General features: G+C 44.0%; 1 protein-coding gene across 1 annotated transcript; it reads left to right on the top strand.

Annotated features, from left to right (window-relative positions):
• The first annotated feature begins 2,479 nt into the window (after positions 1-2,479).
• Positions 2,480-11,906, top strand: LOC137910994 (ninjurin-2-like). The gene is made up of 4 exons (XM_068755418.1): positions 2,480-2,503; positions 10,893-11,029; positions 11,112-11,191; positions 11,737-11,906. Exons 1-4 carry the CDS (start codon positions 2,480-2,482, stop codon positions 11,904-11,906), a joined length of 411 nt encoding a protein of 136 aa, XP_068611519.1.
• Positions 11,907-15,623: the final 3,717 nt, after the last annotated feature.

The following is a 15,623-nucleotide window of genomic DNA, read 5'->3' as shown; positions in this document are numbered from 1 at the left end:
AGACAAAGACTGATAACACAATACAGAGACAGAAGGACAAATACAGATTGTGTATTTGCCAGGGATTACACAAAGTGCCACGCGCCACCACGGTTGAGTTTATGTCCCAGAGAAAAGGTCCGAGTGAAGTCTCAAGTCATTCTGAGCAGGTCAGAGCATGTCATAGCCCCCTCCCCTACACACACACACACACACACACACACACACACACACACTCTGCCTGCCCATCACCTTTAGGCAGTTTACAACAGCAAGGCAGATAAACCATCCAACCACACAGATAAAAGCATGTCTTGCATATCTAGGAGGTCACCTGACATTTTACTAGTAGTAAAGACCATTCATTCATCCATTCATTCATTCATTCATCTTCTACTGATTTTCTGCTTTTGGGGGGGGTCACGGGAGTTGCTGGAGCCTACCCCCAGCTTGCTATGGGTGTGCTCAGATTTGTTTCTTTGCAGATGATGCGGCTCTGTTTGCTAGGAAGATAATTAAGGCTTCGCATGGATAAATGACAGCTGTTCCCATGCAGGATAAATAAAGTCACAAACTTTAGTAGCACCTCCTTCTAAACTGTGTTTACGGAGAACACCCTCTATCCGGGCCTCACCCCAAACCCGTTCATCACCGTAGGACTTTCAGACGTGTGAGAACTAGAGTCTACCTATAAAACTTTGGCATGCCACTCGTTTCATCCACACTTCAGTTGATCTTTCTAGGAAGCGCTGCCAAGTCTGTAATTCACATCTTCCAGACTTTCTAGGAATCCGAGAACGTGGAGGTTTTTGACTAGATAACTGGTGTCTCATGTAAAATGTCAGTTCCGAAAAACGCCTGAAGGAAAATAGAAAAGAAGCGGCAACCCCTCATTAAGAGATTATCTTGGAATCTTTTGTTGAAATAGGGAAACGATCCGAGTCGAACTGCAGATTACGTGCCACTGAATGGTTCCTATATAAACCAACACCCACCCCGAAGGCGACAGGAGTGTAATTCTCGAAATGCACGCACACAAAAAAAAAAAACTTCTCGGACAGTTTCGCCAGAGATTTGGAGGCTTCGCTTGCATGCGGGGGAAACAATGAGGGGCAGATGCTTCGACTTTTTACGAGCTGAACAATTATTGAGAGAAAATTGACAACAGCTCAGGCTCTTTAGCTGAAATCCAAACGCGTGCCAACACACACAGACACACAAACATGTGCTCTCATTTTCAAACCATATTAAGAGCACTTGAATCAATAATAGTATTATTTAGGGTCCTGGACACTTCAAACTACTGAAAAATAAACTGTAAAATGAGTTGTTGCGTGTTGATCGCAACATTTCCCTCCCTTCCTATGGCAATAATGTGAGTCTGCGTTTACTCTGCCGGTGTGTTTGCAATGTTCTGCTCAGGTACACACTTATTAAACTATTTAAATCCCTTCTATATGGGATCCTTTTTTTTTTGAGGATTATGAGCTTGCAGCAGTCGGATGAATCACTTTTGACGACAGCCTCTTCTCCCGAGGACACTTGCTGCTACTGTATGTGTGTGTGTGTGTTAGAATAGCAGAGTCCTGTGAGGTGGGCCCGTGATGCTGAGGAAGATGATGTGAAGAAGATGAAGGCTGTTCAACCATGTAATCGAGGAACACTTTGTCCCGTACCTTCATTTTCATCTACATGTTAACATAACAGCCTTAATGAAGAATCGACTTTTACATGCAGCCCTATCTATATTAGCGTAAGGTGGTTAATATTAGCTAGCATACAGGGTTTTTTTTGGTTACAGAATTCATAATACATCTCTGTAATCCTTCTCACCTGGTGTGATCTGGAGCCACGATATCGTCTGCAGATGCTTCGTCGCTCGTCTCCCAGACGCTTCTTCGAAAGCACTGAACTCCCAACAGCGCAGCTTCGGTTCTTCACAGGAGAAGACCCGACCTGACCTCGGGTCACTCAGCAGAAATACAGCCAGAATGTTTTTGTAGAGCAAACAAGCACAAATAGATGCAACCGGTGGGGGGGGGGGACGTCTGCAGTGGTTGGTCAGACGGGGACACAGATAGGGACCAGACTGTCTATCATGGGGGGAATATTGGGTGATATTTGCTTGGCTTTTGAATCATCTCATACTCCAGTAATATTGAAGCCGAGGTTTTGTACAGAAGGAGTGTTCAGAGCGACGGAAAGGGTGCAAAACGAGTGAGAAAGGGAGGGAGCGGGTGAATGAGACATTTGTTTGTCCCTCCGCTGTCCTCCCTGGCCTTGCCCGGTGCCTGGTGCCCTGGCGTCCAGGGTCATTTTCTTTCATAACGACCACTGCCATCCTTGCAATTGCATTTTCACCACTGCGGGGGCAACACTCAAGTCAAGTGTGTGCGCGCTTAGTCGTTTCCATATCACTGGTCTTATTATGCAGGGGCTTGGAAAGACTGAGCGAGGGGAGCTGGGCCGAGACATCGACCTGACATCGCTGAGATCCACCATGCCAGCCAGCGGTCCTCTGCAGGTTAGTGTACCCAAAAGGAGGGAGAGAGAGAGACGGCCCTCAACTGTTTTTTTTTTTTTTTTCCCTTGCTGTTACACCCTCTTTGCCTTCTTTATTTCACTTCCCTTTCATCTTCATCCCGGCCTATCCTCAACGCTGCGTCGCTGCTCCCGTCTTAGCTTTGCCACGGTGCCGTGGTATGTCCTGCCTGTGTGAGAGCTGAGGATCAGAGGGCTGCACGCCTGCTCCTCTGGGTTCATCTGACCATCTGAGACCGAGTTACGACCGCGACATCCATCAAATATCAATTAGGGTCTGGGTGCAAATGCTAATCAAGTCCTCTAAAGCTGCAGCGGGTCAACAGAGCAGGCACTCTCTAAGCAGGGTGAAGCAGGGTGAAGGTGGAGTTAGAGGCCTTGAAGGTTATTTTTAAATATGTTTGACTGACAGCCAAAATTCTTTGCTCAATGTGTTCATTTTCAGATGGATTTAGTTTCATTTTTAAAGTACAGGTACTGAAATTTTATTTTTCTTTCAAACAATTATCTGTTTTATAGGCATGCAGACACACACACATGCGCACACACACACACACACACACACACGCACACACACACTCACACACCTACACACACACGCACGGCTTGTCTTGAGTAACACTTTGTTCACTCGGGACTGTGCAGCTAAATATATCAGTAGCTCTGCTGATTGAGGCTTAGGAATGAATACGGTTGACCCTGACACTGATACAGCGCCGACAAATCACAAGACACTTGGTGTGTGTGTGCGTGTGTGTGTGTGTCACATTTGCCTGACATATGACGGCATCTCTGTTTCTAAAGCCGATGATACTCTCACATCTGTCCTGCTTGGTCCCGGTCCAACCAGCCTGTAATCAAAGCCACAGAATGTCTTAATTTATCTTTGGAGATTTTGCACCTAAAGCATTTCGGATATCATCATTTCCGCATTTGAGACATAAGATTTTAAGCTTTACAATTTGATTATCACATTTTTGGAATTTCTTGCCATGCCTCTTTTGTATTTTGTATTTTTTTTAAATCGCCATTACAGTCCGATTAATTAGTGCACCTACTGCTCTGCTTCCCAGAACTTCTACAAAGCGGAATAGCAAATGCTGTGGACAAGAGTATCAGTGCAAGTGGACCAAGTGACAGCGCAGTTAATAAATATTCTAAATTAAAATCGATCTGATTCAGTCCCAGCGTCTTGTATAATACTCTCTATTTGTTCCCATCAAATAACTTATTAATTTAGCTAATTTAAAAATTAGGTAATTTCTTCACTAAATTTTGCTGCATAAATCGAGTTTGTTGAATATTATATGTTTATTTCCTTTTATATGGCAAACACTTTAATAAGTGTATTTAATTGTTGTGCCGTCACTAGAAATATTTTAATGTTAAAAAATATTGCTGCCTTTTCCTTCCAATTTAAAGTTAAAAATTCAGTTCTCATTCAGTTGTTGATTTTATTTTGAAAATCCCCTTTTTTCTGTATCTTTATTTCCTGTCTCCATGATGACATTTGCCACCTATTAAGTTAGAAAGTAGGGCTTTTTGCTTGTGCATTTGTTATTGAATGCAGTCGCTAGCTATTAGCTGCAGCGGCTCACTGAGAGGTTTGCATCCGGATCTCACCACAGCCATGGGGGCTTAGATGTGTGCAGAGAAAACTGTGACGTCACCAAAGCAGAAACGAGTGTATGGATATGCATGTATCTCAACGTAGCATACATCCTGTGTTTCAGTGCAAGCTGAAACACGCGCTGCATTTTACGTGCATGTTTTGCCATGTTGTTTTAGCAAAGCGATGGTTGCTACTTGACTTACGGACTACATTATTGCAGGCATCGGGGGGGATATAAACTACGTATAGATACATTCCAAAACTGGATCAATTGAATTGGTGCCATTCAGTAAACCAGATGACCTCCTCGCAATACCTGAAATAAATGCCTCGCAGCTTCAATCCAAGTCCAGTGTGAAAGCACGTCGTTTGCTGGTGTTTTGTTTTATGGCATTTTCACACGACTTATGTGAAGCTGCAGCGATGGATCTATTTCTGTGGCGAGAAGACTTAACACATCTGAGACAGGCGCTATGTATAGAGCAGCAACAGGGTGCGGAACGCTGACTCAGCACCAGTGGGAGCGACGCGGCCTTTCTGAGCGTGACCGTCATGTTTCACAGATGGACGGGTCGGCCCCATGGCGGCCAGGTGAGAACTTCACCTTTAACATGTGCTCGGTAACTTTGGTGGCCTTCTTCATAACCGTTGAAGTGAAAGAGACTGACGATTAAGAACAGCAGAGCCGGCGAAGTTTGGTTACCTGGTTAGCAGGTGTCCGAATGCGACGACAGCGTCTCCAAAAGACACACATAATTCACGCCGTTGTGACGGGACCTCACACGAAGCGTGAATCACAGTAGCGGCGTGTTCCAGAGAAGTCACTTCATGCTGTCTGAACCAGTCTGAACTCGCCGCTGCGTCACGGCAACAATCATCATCACATCAGAATAAACAAAAAAACACGTTGACGTGCTTTATTTTATTTTCTCCCTGTTCATTTCTATTAATGACAATTTCTTCATCTGATTCGGCTTCAGCTGCTGTGTGTCCCTCCATGGACACCGTCCCTCTCATCCCCTTCAAACTTCTCTCACCTCCCAGAATACACCGCTGCCTCCTTCCAACATTACGCGTGTGTGTGTGTGTGTGTGTGTGTGTGAGCATGTAACCTCATGGTGGCCCCTAAGTGGCAAACGCCACATTCTGAGAGAGGGTGTGAAGTACAAGAAAGTGAGTGTGTTGTCAGCGTCAGAATGTGCCTCGAGACAATGTTCAGTTTTTTGCCGTTGCTCGCGCACACCGGCCGGTTGTCATGGCGATCGTCTCGTCCGCGTTCAGCTCAAACGTAAACTCAATGTCGTGTTCACTGCACAACAAAAATTAACCGAGGAAGACCAGTATCATGGCAACCCCATGTGTCTCCGCAGATGTGTCCCGCCTTGTGGGACTGTCAGGTCTCCGTCCTGCCACTGGGCAGGTGTGTCTCCGCAGGTGTGTCCCACCTTGTGGGACTGTCATGTCTCCATCCTGCCACCGCTATATTATTTTACACATTCTGCCAAACTGGATGGGCCCCTAATATTCCCAGTGAAAGGCCTTTGTGTGGGAACCAGAACCGCCTCACATGTTTCACAACTTTTAAAGAGTCTTTTGCTAAAGGGCATCTCATTAGTGGCTGCGAGGAAAAGAAACGCACCCTATCATTTGCCAGTCGACAGTCGTCTTAACTTCGACGCACCCCACTGTCATTTTTCAAGTTCTGCTCATCTTTCTATCTTTTTGATTCCTCCGCTTCATTTTTTGGAATGTCTCAATTTTTTTCCTCATGCAACCCTCTTGCTCTTCTCTCGCTTTTCTTTTCCACCCCATCTTTTCATTTCTCTTGTTCCTCTTCTGTGCCTGTCTTGGGGGAGGGTGTGTGTGTGTGTGTGTGTGTGTGTGTGGGGGGGGGGGGGGGGGTTACCTCACCCGGGCTCTCATGCTGATGTCCCCTCGTGGGACTTACGGCACTATTGTTGGATTCAGTGAGATCACGCTGAAAGCCAAACAAAGGCGTTCTTATTAATTATCCTTTGTGTGAAGCCACGAGGGGAACCGAGCACAGCCTCAGGGAACACGCGCTTTCTGTTCCCGCACATGCAAACACACAACTCGTCTTTTATTTGTCGTGTTTTATCACAGTTAGTTTTTCTTTTTTAACTGCAGTGAGCTGTTTTTCCGCATGACTTCTTCGAACATTAGAAACTGTTCGCCATGATGTCACAGATCACGCGTCCATCACGCTTGGCGGCTGCAATGCGGTCGTGAGGTCACGTGGGTTTTGGAACCTCCCCACCTCCGCCTCATTTCCTGGTTTTGGAAGCTTTTCTGTAGTTTTTTCAGATGACAGTAGTGCCTCTTGATGGATCTTTGAATTTCGGTTCGGTTTTAGTTGCTTTTATTGCTCAAATAAATCAAGTTCCTGTGCAGCCGTGTCAAAGTCAGGCGTACACGCAGAGACGCATTGTCGACCTCGCCGTTCTCTCGCTACAAGCTCGGTCACATCTGACCGGTTTGACAGGCATCTCGTTGCTGTTGTGTAAAAAAAAAAGGTGTGTACTATACCTTTAAAGTACTCGGCTTAAGTAAATAAATACGTTGTCAGAGAAGAAACCTGCAACGGCCAATTAACGACTAATCTGCAATTAATTTAATTGAAGGGCAGGTTTTGCACTGAAAGCTGAGAGGTGTTGAGCGCTGAGATGAAATGTAAGGGAAGGTGTAGACGGATCTGAATTGAGTTCCACAGCACCGTCTTTAACTTTTAAATACTGCAATTAGGCTATTTTCCGACTAATGTCAAACCATGACGATATTTAAAGCTTAAAATGTTTGTTTTATTGGTGCAAATACAAACTGCATGTTTAGTGTCGCCTGATCACGTTGCTCAATGTATAATCGCTAGATTTTACAGTTGTCTTTTATTTGAATCGTTTCCATTCCAGGTAGTCTGTCATTAAATGCAGCCTTGGCACAGAACAGCGGGAAATGGGAAATGTACACACACACACACACACACCTAGACACACACAAACACATTCATGCATGCACAAACACACACACACGTGGGGGGGGGAGAGGAGGAAGCGTGTGTCGAGGATGGTGATGAAGGCCGAGTCATGAAAGCCAGGAAACTGCAGGGAGGAATGCCCTGCGCTGTCACACATAGTTGAGACAAGAAAAGAAGTGCATGCCTGAAGGGAAGGTCTAAACAAAAAAAGTGAGAGAGAGAGAGAGAGAGAGAGAGGCATGATCAAAGAAAATTCGTTACTCTTCCCGTTCTGAATCTGTTTTCACCACACCTCATTCCCACAGGCACAAAAACACGGAGACACGCATGTGCAGCAATTAATTCAATATGCGCGCACACACACACACACACACACCCTGCAGTAGTGTGCACGAAACGCACTTCCAACGCTACAGCAGAGCACACATAACTTATTGAGTTATTAAGATGCTATTTAAGCTGCTATTTGTGGTGCATCTGATTTTATCCTCCGGTCGGGACGGACATGATAGTTAGGAGTCAGGTGTTACTGTGGAATCCAGCCGGTGTTTTCTCCTCCCACCGGGAGAGAGATTCATCTTTCCAGCTGATTGTTGATGTTTCTCGTTGCATTGCCTTTATTTTTTCAGCTTGAAAAGGAAAAGAATAATATAACTCTGCCCTCTGGAGCCGCCCCTCTTCTATTAGCAGCAAATTGGCCTTGTTTTGACATTTGATGGAATGTGATTGGACGCCACAGCGCTGTCACCTTTGGGTTTGAATCCCAACCTGTGCTCTTTCTGCATCCGGCGTCCGTGTTTTTCTCTTTCGATAAGGGATCAGGCTAATGACTGAGACTCCCAGCTATTAGCTCGGTAGGATATTTGCTTCCTGTTCTCCGCTAGTCTTCTCTTATCATCCGCCGCCGCCGTGTTTACAGGATCAGAAATGAGGTATAAAGAGAATATAAAAGTCTGTTTCTACGTTTCTGTTATCGGGCGGAGTCAGTGTTGGAAGGTGTTTCAGAAAAAGCTCTTTTCCTTTCTATTTCTGGATCTTGTCCTCTAAATCAATTCACTAATTCAACAGTTACTCAAATATGACTTCTTTCTTTTATTATAGTTTTTAAATTCTGCTTTATTATCTCATCATCACTTTTGGGGAACTAGTCTACAAATGTTTGATCAGGAGTTGATCATTCACGAGAAGTTCCTCATTTGGTCCGCATTCTATGTATACAGTACCTCACTTTATACTGTCTCGATCTCGGATAAGGTGCTTATTTATCCTTTATTTATCTGCCAATCTGACCAATCATTGCATAAGGTAAAGCTAAGCTAACAGCTCCCATGACCGTCTTGAGAACGGCGTGTACCTGGGATTCTGATGAAAACGTTATGTTTCCCTCTGCTTTAATATCCGACGGTTTAAATAATGATTTCACTTCTTTGAAATGACAGTGGGGGTTGCAGGGCGTTGGAACATTCCTTTAAAGGGAAGATCGCCGCGCAAACATCTGCACCCCTAAAAGGGACCTCATATTTGACCTCTTGTCTCAAAAGAACGACAGCGATCAGCAAAAAAAAAAAAAAAAAAGCAAACTTCAGACCAACATAGAGATGATTCTTAGCTCTGTTATACACGCGTTGTCCTCGTCGTTACATAAAAACCAAACAGAAGAATCATGGCGTTGGGCGTAGACAGGCTCGGAAAAATGTGGAAGGGGAAGGAAAAAAAAAAAACGTCTCAGAGACAGACAGGCAGAGCTGCAGAGAGACAGACGGACGGTAAAAATAAGACACTAAAAGAAAACCAGAGCTCCACTCCTAGTTGGGCTTCCCGTCCTATTGGCTACTATGGCAGCCAATTGGAGTCCAGGGGAGGTGCACTTCCTCTGAGGTCGGGGGGGGGGGTCAAATAATAATGAAATCACATATTGCATAATATCACATAATAAATCTACTTAAGTGCAGATTTAGAGCGATAAAGTTTCAGCGTAGTGCATTTAGGAAGTGAACACACATGGCCTGTAAAACTTTATTCAAGCCATTCCCGTGTGTGTGTGTGTGTGTGTATGTGTGTGTGTGTGTGTTTTGGCAGCAGCACAAAAGTGATGTTGATAAAATGTGACCCCCAACAGAGAAAAGATGGAAACAGGCCATTGTATATACATGTTTCCCTCTCGCTCCCTTTCTCTCTACAGCTGTCCTCTTCACTTCTTCCTTTGATTCATCATTTCTCTCTCTCTCTCTCTCTCTCTCTCTCTCTCTCGCAGATTTCTCTCAGTACAAAAGGAGGTGCACATGTTCATGATGTCAAGAAATCTATTTCTAGGAATTGCTTCAATGTTTCTCGCAGGTGGAAGCCAATGTGGAATTAACTGTCCCGCATAGAAGGGTATAGAAAGGATTACGGGACGGAAACACGTCAGGAGCAGTGGGCTCATGGAGATTTCGGTGTTCGGTAAAGGTAGATTGCAGCTCAAAGAACGGGGATTGATTTGATTTAAAATGAAATCCTGGGATTTGTAAACATTTGGATGAACTGCAAGGTGCAGGTTATACAAAGAACATACTTTTTCTCTTGCACAGAGGGCCGGCCTGTTATGGTTTTGGCTTGAGGCACCTGAAACGTCCAAAAACGACATCCAAAAATGTCAGCATCAGCATGTCGTTCCAGAAAAGTGAGCTGCAGGCCTCATATGAAGGACGTTGATGAGGATTTAGCAGATAGCACCTCCCAAATGGCCTCCCTGCACAGACAGGAAGTCTGCCAGGAGTTGCAGGCTAAAGGGAAGTGGATGCGAACGCATCGGTTGAGCTGCATGGGATCTATTGGTTGGCTACACGCCAAGTTTCATGTGCTGTTTATTGATCTGCAGGCATGGAAACAAAGCTAACACCATAGCGACCTGCTCACATTAGCAATATTTATCCTCTCATTAATTCGTTTGGGCTGATCATGCTAAAAAAAGAAAGTGCGTTCGAGGCTACTTTTCTTCACGACTTTTCTTTCTGACATCAACTGTGTTCTGAAATGTCTCATTCATTCATGATTTTTTTTTATTTATCTAAAAAAAAAAGGAAGCTGCAGAAGCACCTCTTTATGGAACGTGTACTATTACACAGAAACTGCAGAGCTGAACAGTAATGTCAGAGTTCTGTTTACTTTGGAGCAATAAATCACATTGCTGCAGGTTAGCATCATAAATCACTGATTGTTTCCCCAGTCCGCGCTCTTTAAACAACTAAATTCATATATGTGAACCATGGCTTCCTTCAACGCAGCCTTTATTTCGACGTGCACCGGCACAGTATATTTGTAAGGCGATCCGATTGTGGGCAGAATACTTTCATCTATCGTTCAGTCATCCAATATATGCACGGTACTCCAGTGATTTCCCTGGAATATCCACTTTAATGCACAAAACACACATTTTGTTTCAGACAAGCTGCTATTGAGCACCCAGGATGAATAAACTCACAGACACAGTCGGAATTTTTCTATTTAAGAGTCCTAGAATAAAGTGGAGCTGCAACGATAAGAGTTACATTTATCTTTTGATCAATCTCAAAACGTTCAGCTGAAATCCGTTTTGCATCGGGTTCCTCATTGACCAGAGTTCTGCCTTGTATTGTGTTGCATCAGTTCATAATTGAGATCATTTTAAGACTTTCCCCCCCAGCAGAATCCTGTGTGCCGGTGTTCCGTGATGTTTGCTCCCCTCTTCTGGTCAGTTTTATATGAACGAGCAGAATTCCTTGGAGGTCTGAAACCTGTCTTTTCCAGGGAGGCTCGCCCTCTAATCTGAACATGAACCTGTATGCCACTAAGAAGACAGCCGCTGAGGGCATGTTGGACATCGCTCTGTTCCTGGCGAACATCACCCACATGAAGACCGTCATCGAGCAGGGAGCTGGATACAGGTCGGCTGGGAACGCTCCCGTCTCCGATCCAAGTAGTTCAGGTTGATCAGATCAGAACTTCTTTTTCCTCCCTCCTCCTCAGATACTACATCGCTGTCCTGACACTCATCTCTTTCTCGCTGGTTCTTCAGATAGTGGCTGGAGTCCTCATCATCATTATTGGTGAGCCAATCACAACGCAGCATGAGCTGAGCTCCTCCTCCTCTGGTCACATTAACCCACTAATACACTGACACTGATTTGTTGGCTTGTTGTTGTTGTTGTTATTGTTTGCGTGTGCGTGTGCGTGTGTGCGTGCGTGTGTGTGTGCCTGTTTCAGCTCGGAGGGACGTCAATGTCGAGGCCAACCAGAAGCGCCTGGACAGCCTGAACAACATCATCACCATCCTCATCTTCTTCATCTTCATCACCAACATCTTCGTCTCCGTCTTTGGGATGGAGCGGACCGGCCTCTTTGCCAGGATGCATTTCTGACATTTTGACGCAAATAATTCAAATAAGTGAATATTTTCCGGAAATTAAGGGAAACCTTTGAATGCATTCAACACACACACACACACACACACACACACATTGTAACTTATTTTTCTACTTAAAATACTAATCAGAGCTCACTGTAATCTGATTACTCAATTTAATTTGATTTACAAAGTATGAATGGTCAGCACCTAAGGACACACTGTGTGTGTGTGTGTGTGTGTGTGCAGCCCGTGTCGAGCTGACACTCCTCCCCTCTTGTCAGCGTCTGTTAAACTTCCTGAACAATCTGACCACCGCCATCGTCTTCCTCACCCTCGTCGTTAACGTCATCAAATCGGCGTTCGGCACGCAACGCAGCTGCTTCCTACGATGGCTTCTCCAACGTTTCATTCTATGAAATACACCATGTATGTACACCGAGCTGAACACACACACACACACACACACACACACACACACACACACACACATACACACACACGCGCGCCATTCTGTTGTTAATAACACAGATTAAAAATGATGTGTGAACACAGGAAGGAAGTATCAGACTCACTGCCTGCATTTTATTAGCCCATAAAATTATAATTAATTTAAGTAATTCAATCTCTAACGTCGAAAAAGGAAATTCGTTACCAGGTCAAAAGGTCACAGCCGCTGGAGGGCGAGCGGCTGACCTCTAATGAACGAGTGCACGGCTGTGTGTTTGTTTGCGTGGGGTCAATGTGAGTTCATGAATCCACCGTGTGAGTGCAAGCGTGTGTGTTTTGTGTGTTGTAGCTCGCAGGGACCTGAACGTGGCGTCCAATCAGAAACGACTCGACTACCTGAACAACGTAGCCACGGGTGTCATCTTCGTCACCGCGGTGATCAACTTCTTCGTCAGCTTCTTCGGGTCCAAGAGGACCGGCTTCTTCCGCTGGCTGCTGGCTCGGCTCCACTTCTGACACGCGCTCACACGGGAGGACACGCATCGTTCTTCACACATGTAAACGTGTTGGAATTAATGTGCGGCTGGTCTTTTATTTGGGAACAAACAATTTACATCACATACAGCAAACCGCTTTAATGCAGCTAAAATATTTGTGGTTTTTCTTACCTTTGCAGTTGTTGTTTTTTTAATTATGTGTCTAAAAACTTTTTCATGTAAGCTAAATAAATGCAGTGATTTAACAGAAAACTATTGTGTGTTGTGTTTTTTTTGTGAGTTGATGCAGTGTACATGTGAGAGTGTGTCCATGTGTGTGGAATGTGCATCATTTGTCTCTTTCCTTACTGCGTATGTACTGTATATGTATGTTTGTGTGTTTCACAGGCCGTCGTGACCTGAGAAACAGCGCCCTGCAGAACCGTTTGGATTACCTGAACAACGTGACGGCCATCGTAGTCTTCATCACCACCATCCTCAACTTCTTCATCAGCACCTTTGGCATGCAGAGCACTGGATACTTCCCATGGCTCATGATGCGCATTCACTGACATTCACACGCAGAAGCCATTTGGCTGACGGTATATTTTAATCTTTCAGATTATCTCAATGTAAACATGCAAAAGCTAAAAAATATATAATTGTTTTGCCCCAGTTTGTTTTTCGACATTTCAAATGTGGTAGGTAGAAAGACCAGTCGTGCAATTGTATACGCGTTGCTATGTCTATATTTGACCAGTAGGTGTCGCTATTGCTTACCGATTGAATCAAGAAGCAAGTAATAAGAGGTTAGCAATGGCATCATAAAAACACAATTTCATCCATTTAACTTTGAAAGGGCTTTACAGGTTCTATATTTAAAATATAAATTGACAATTTATCTGTTCAATCGGTACAGTTAAGACAAATTATAAAACTCTTTCATAATGTAGTATTTTTAAGAGCATATCAGTCTACTTTTTTCACATATTTTTATGTTTTTTGTTATACTGTACTGTATAAGAGTTATGTAACAGCAAATCTAATTTTAATATTTTAAGCTTTGCTGTTGAATTTTTGTAGCAAGTCTCTAAAAAAAATTGTTACTTGACATTTGTCAAGATTTTCTTTAACAAGAGAAGAATTAACAATATAATAAATGAATAAAGCGTTAATTGAATGACTGTGTGTTGAAACTCTGACTAATATTGAGCTCCAAATTTGCAGTTGACATAAATGAGATAACACATCTCATGAATAAGCTTAGAATGAAAGGAATTCATTATATTCCGCATGTACTACACAACTCTTATGTATTACAGTACTTCATGAATTTGCTTTTTCAATGGCTGGATTCTTCTTTTCTGCAACCTCTGGCTGTATTGCTGAGGCTCTGCGGGTCAAGTCCATGGTTGTAATTAGCAAAGGGTGCCCTTTATGAATAAAATACAAGCTGTCAGTAAGGGTTTTCACAGTTCAGAATGGAGACTGGTCCACCTCTCCTCAAGGGAAACTTTATCCAGCAGACTATTTATACCCTAGCTGTCTGACCTGCTGGCGCCCTGGGAACTGTGCTTGAATGTGTGTGTGTGTGGTCATTGTCTAGTTAGAAAGATGTCTTTGGTGTGATGTGCAATCGGTTGTGACAAGCAGGCAGAACAGAGATGTGAGAAGAGAGGATGAGCAGCTGAATTAGCCCGAATAAACAGAATGATGACCACTAAACAAATATACAAGAGTGCCACTGGTTCGTTGTTAAAATGAATTGAGGTTATGACTTTTGTGCTTCTGTTGGAGATATTTTGTTGAACCATATAAATCCAGCCACAACTGATATATATCTCACTGCCGCTGATTTGAGCAGCATTCCAATCTAAAAATATACAGGAGAATATTGTGAAATAGCTTGAGGCACAAGGGCAAACAAAATACTCTTTCATCGTCATTAGGTTTATGCATGTGAGCTGTAAGTGTTACAAGTTATAAAAATTCAAAACATTCCAAAGGGATTATTTGACAAAAATGGTACTGTAATATATATAAATAAAATCATTTCATTAAGTTTTCTGTGACGTTCAGAAACTTATTTTAATTGATCAGTCTCATCCTGTTTACTTTAAAATATGAACAGGTTATTTTATTGGTGAATTTTCGATATATTGGTTATTGATATTCAATTTGTATTTAATTACTAAAAATCAAGTAAAAAATAAATAAATAAACACAAATCACGCAGATAGTAATATGGGACGGATGGGAGGAGCGATGTACGTCGGGCCTCGCGCGCCACCTCTCCAACGTGGTGACGTCACGGGAGCGACAGGGGAAGCCTTGGTGGAGCTGGTAAACACTGGGGAGGAGCGAAGCAAGCGTAGCCCGAGGAGGTAGTCGGGAAGCGGCGGGCAGGACGTATGACAGCCCCGGGAGAGAGCGTTTCTCCCCGACGTTACGAGGCGTCCCTACGAGGGTTGACAGAAGCGGAGGAGGATATGCGACTGGCCATTTTCCTACAACCGGGGGACGGCAACGTAAACACAGCCGCAGTGAGTGCTGAAGTTAGCCTTGCAGTCCGGAGTATGTTTGATTAATCACGCCCGGGTGTGTGTCAAAGTCACGTGTGACGCTAATAACAGGCTAATAACGCCAGGTCTCTGCGGGGGGGGGGGTTACCTCTCTGATAGTCACTGTTCAATTTAATCTCCTGCCATGACTTTATTATTAAAATGATTAAAGAGTTTGTAGTGAGAGCTGCATGTGTTTTTTGCAATACTCCAGGGGAGAGAAAAGAAGGCAAAGGGCGGGCGGGTGGGTTGCAGCCCCCCCCCACAGGTTTATTTTCTCTCCGCACCGCCCCTCCTACGGGAACAACGAGTCAGTGAACCGAGCTGCTTCCTTCCATTTGGGTTGTTTGTGAAAGGTGGACATTTTTAAATGCCCTCTCCACGCATCTTAAGAATCAAAAGAGGAACTCATGATTTTGTATCAGGAGCAGAAACGTTAACTAATCCTGAAACAAATTGTCTGAATGAACCGACATTTTTATTTTACTTTATTAAGTATCTGATGTGTTGCTTTGCCATATTGCAGCATATCTCTCAGTGCATGGATTGGGTCACCTCCTAATCTCCCTTCATCTTCATCAGATTTATCAAGCACAGCCCGAGGGAGTCCTCCTCTCACTTTCTCTTCCGTCATCTGCCACACACTCTC

Source organism: Brachionichthys hirsutus, chromosome 22 (assembly GCF_040956055.1).
Source record: "Brachionichthys hirsutus isolate HB-005 chromosome 22, CSIRO-AGI_Bhir_v1, whole genome shotgun sequence".
NCBI classification, from domain to species: Eukaryota; Metazoa; Chordata; class Actinopteri; order Lophiiformes; family Brachionichthyidae; genus Brachionichthys; species Brachionichthys hirsutus.
Note: the sequence above shows the minus strand (reverse complement) of the source record. Positions and strands in the feature narration are given on the sequence as shown.

Bases quoted from the DNA above. Each gene is read 5' to 3' on its own strand.
- LOC137910994 (XM_068755418.1), top strand. From the start codon at position 2,480: ATGCCAGCCAGCGGTCCTCTGCAG. The intron at 2,504-10,892 runs GTTAGTGTACCC...TGTCTTTTCCAG, and splicing joins CAGCCAGCGGTCCTCTGCAG to GGAGGCTCGCCCTCTAATCT. The intron at 11,030-11,111 runs GTCGGCTGGGAA...CCTCCTCCTCAG, and splicing joins GAGCAGGGAGCTGGATACAG to ATACTACATCGCTGTCCTGA.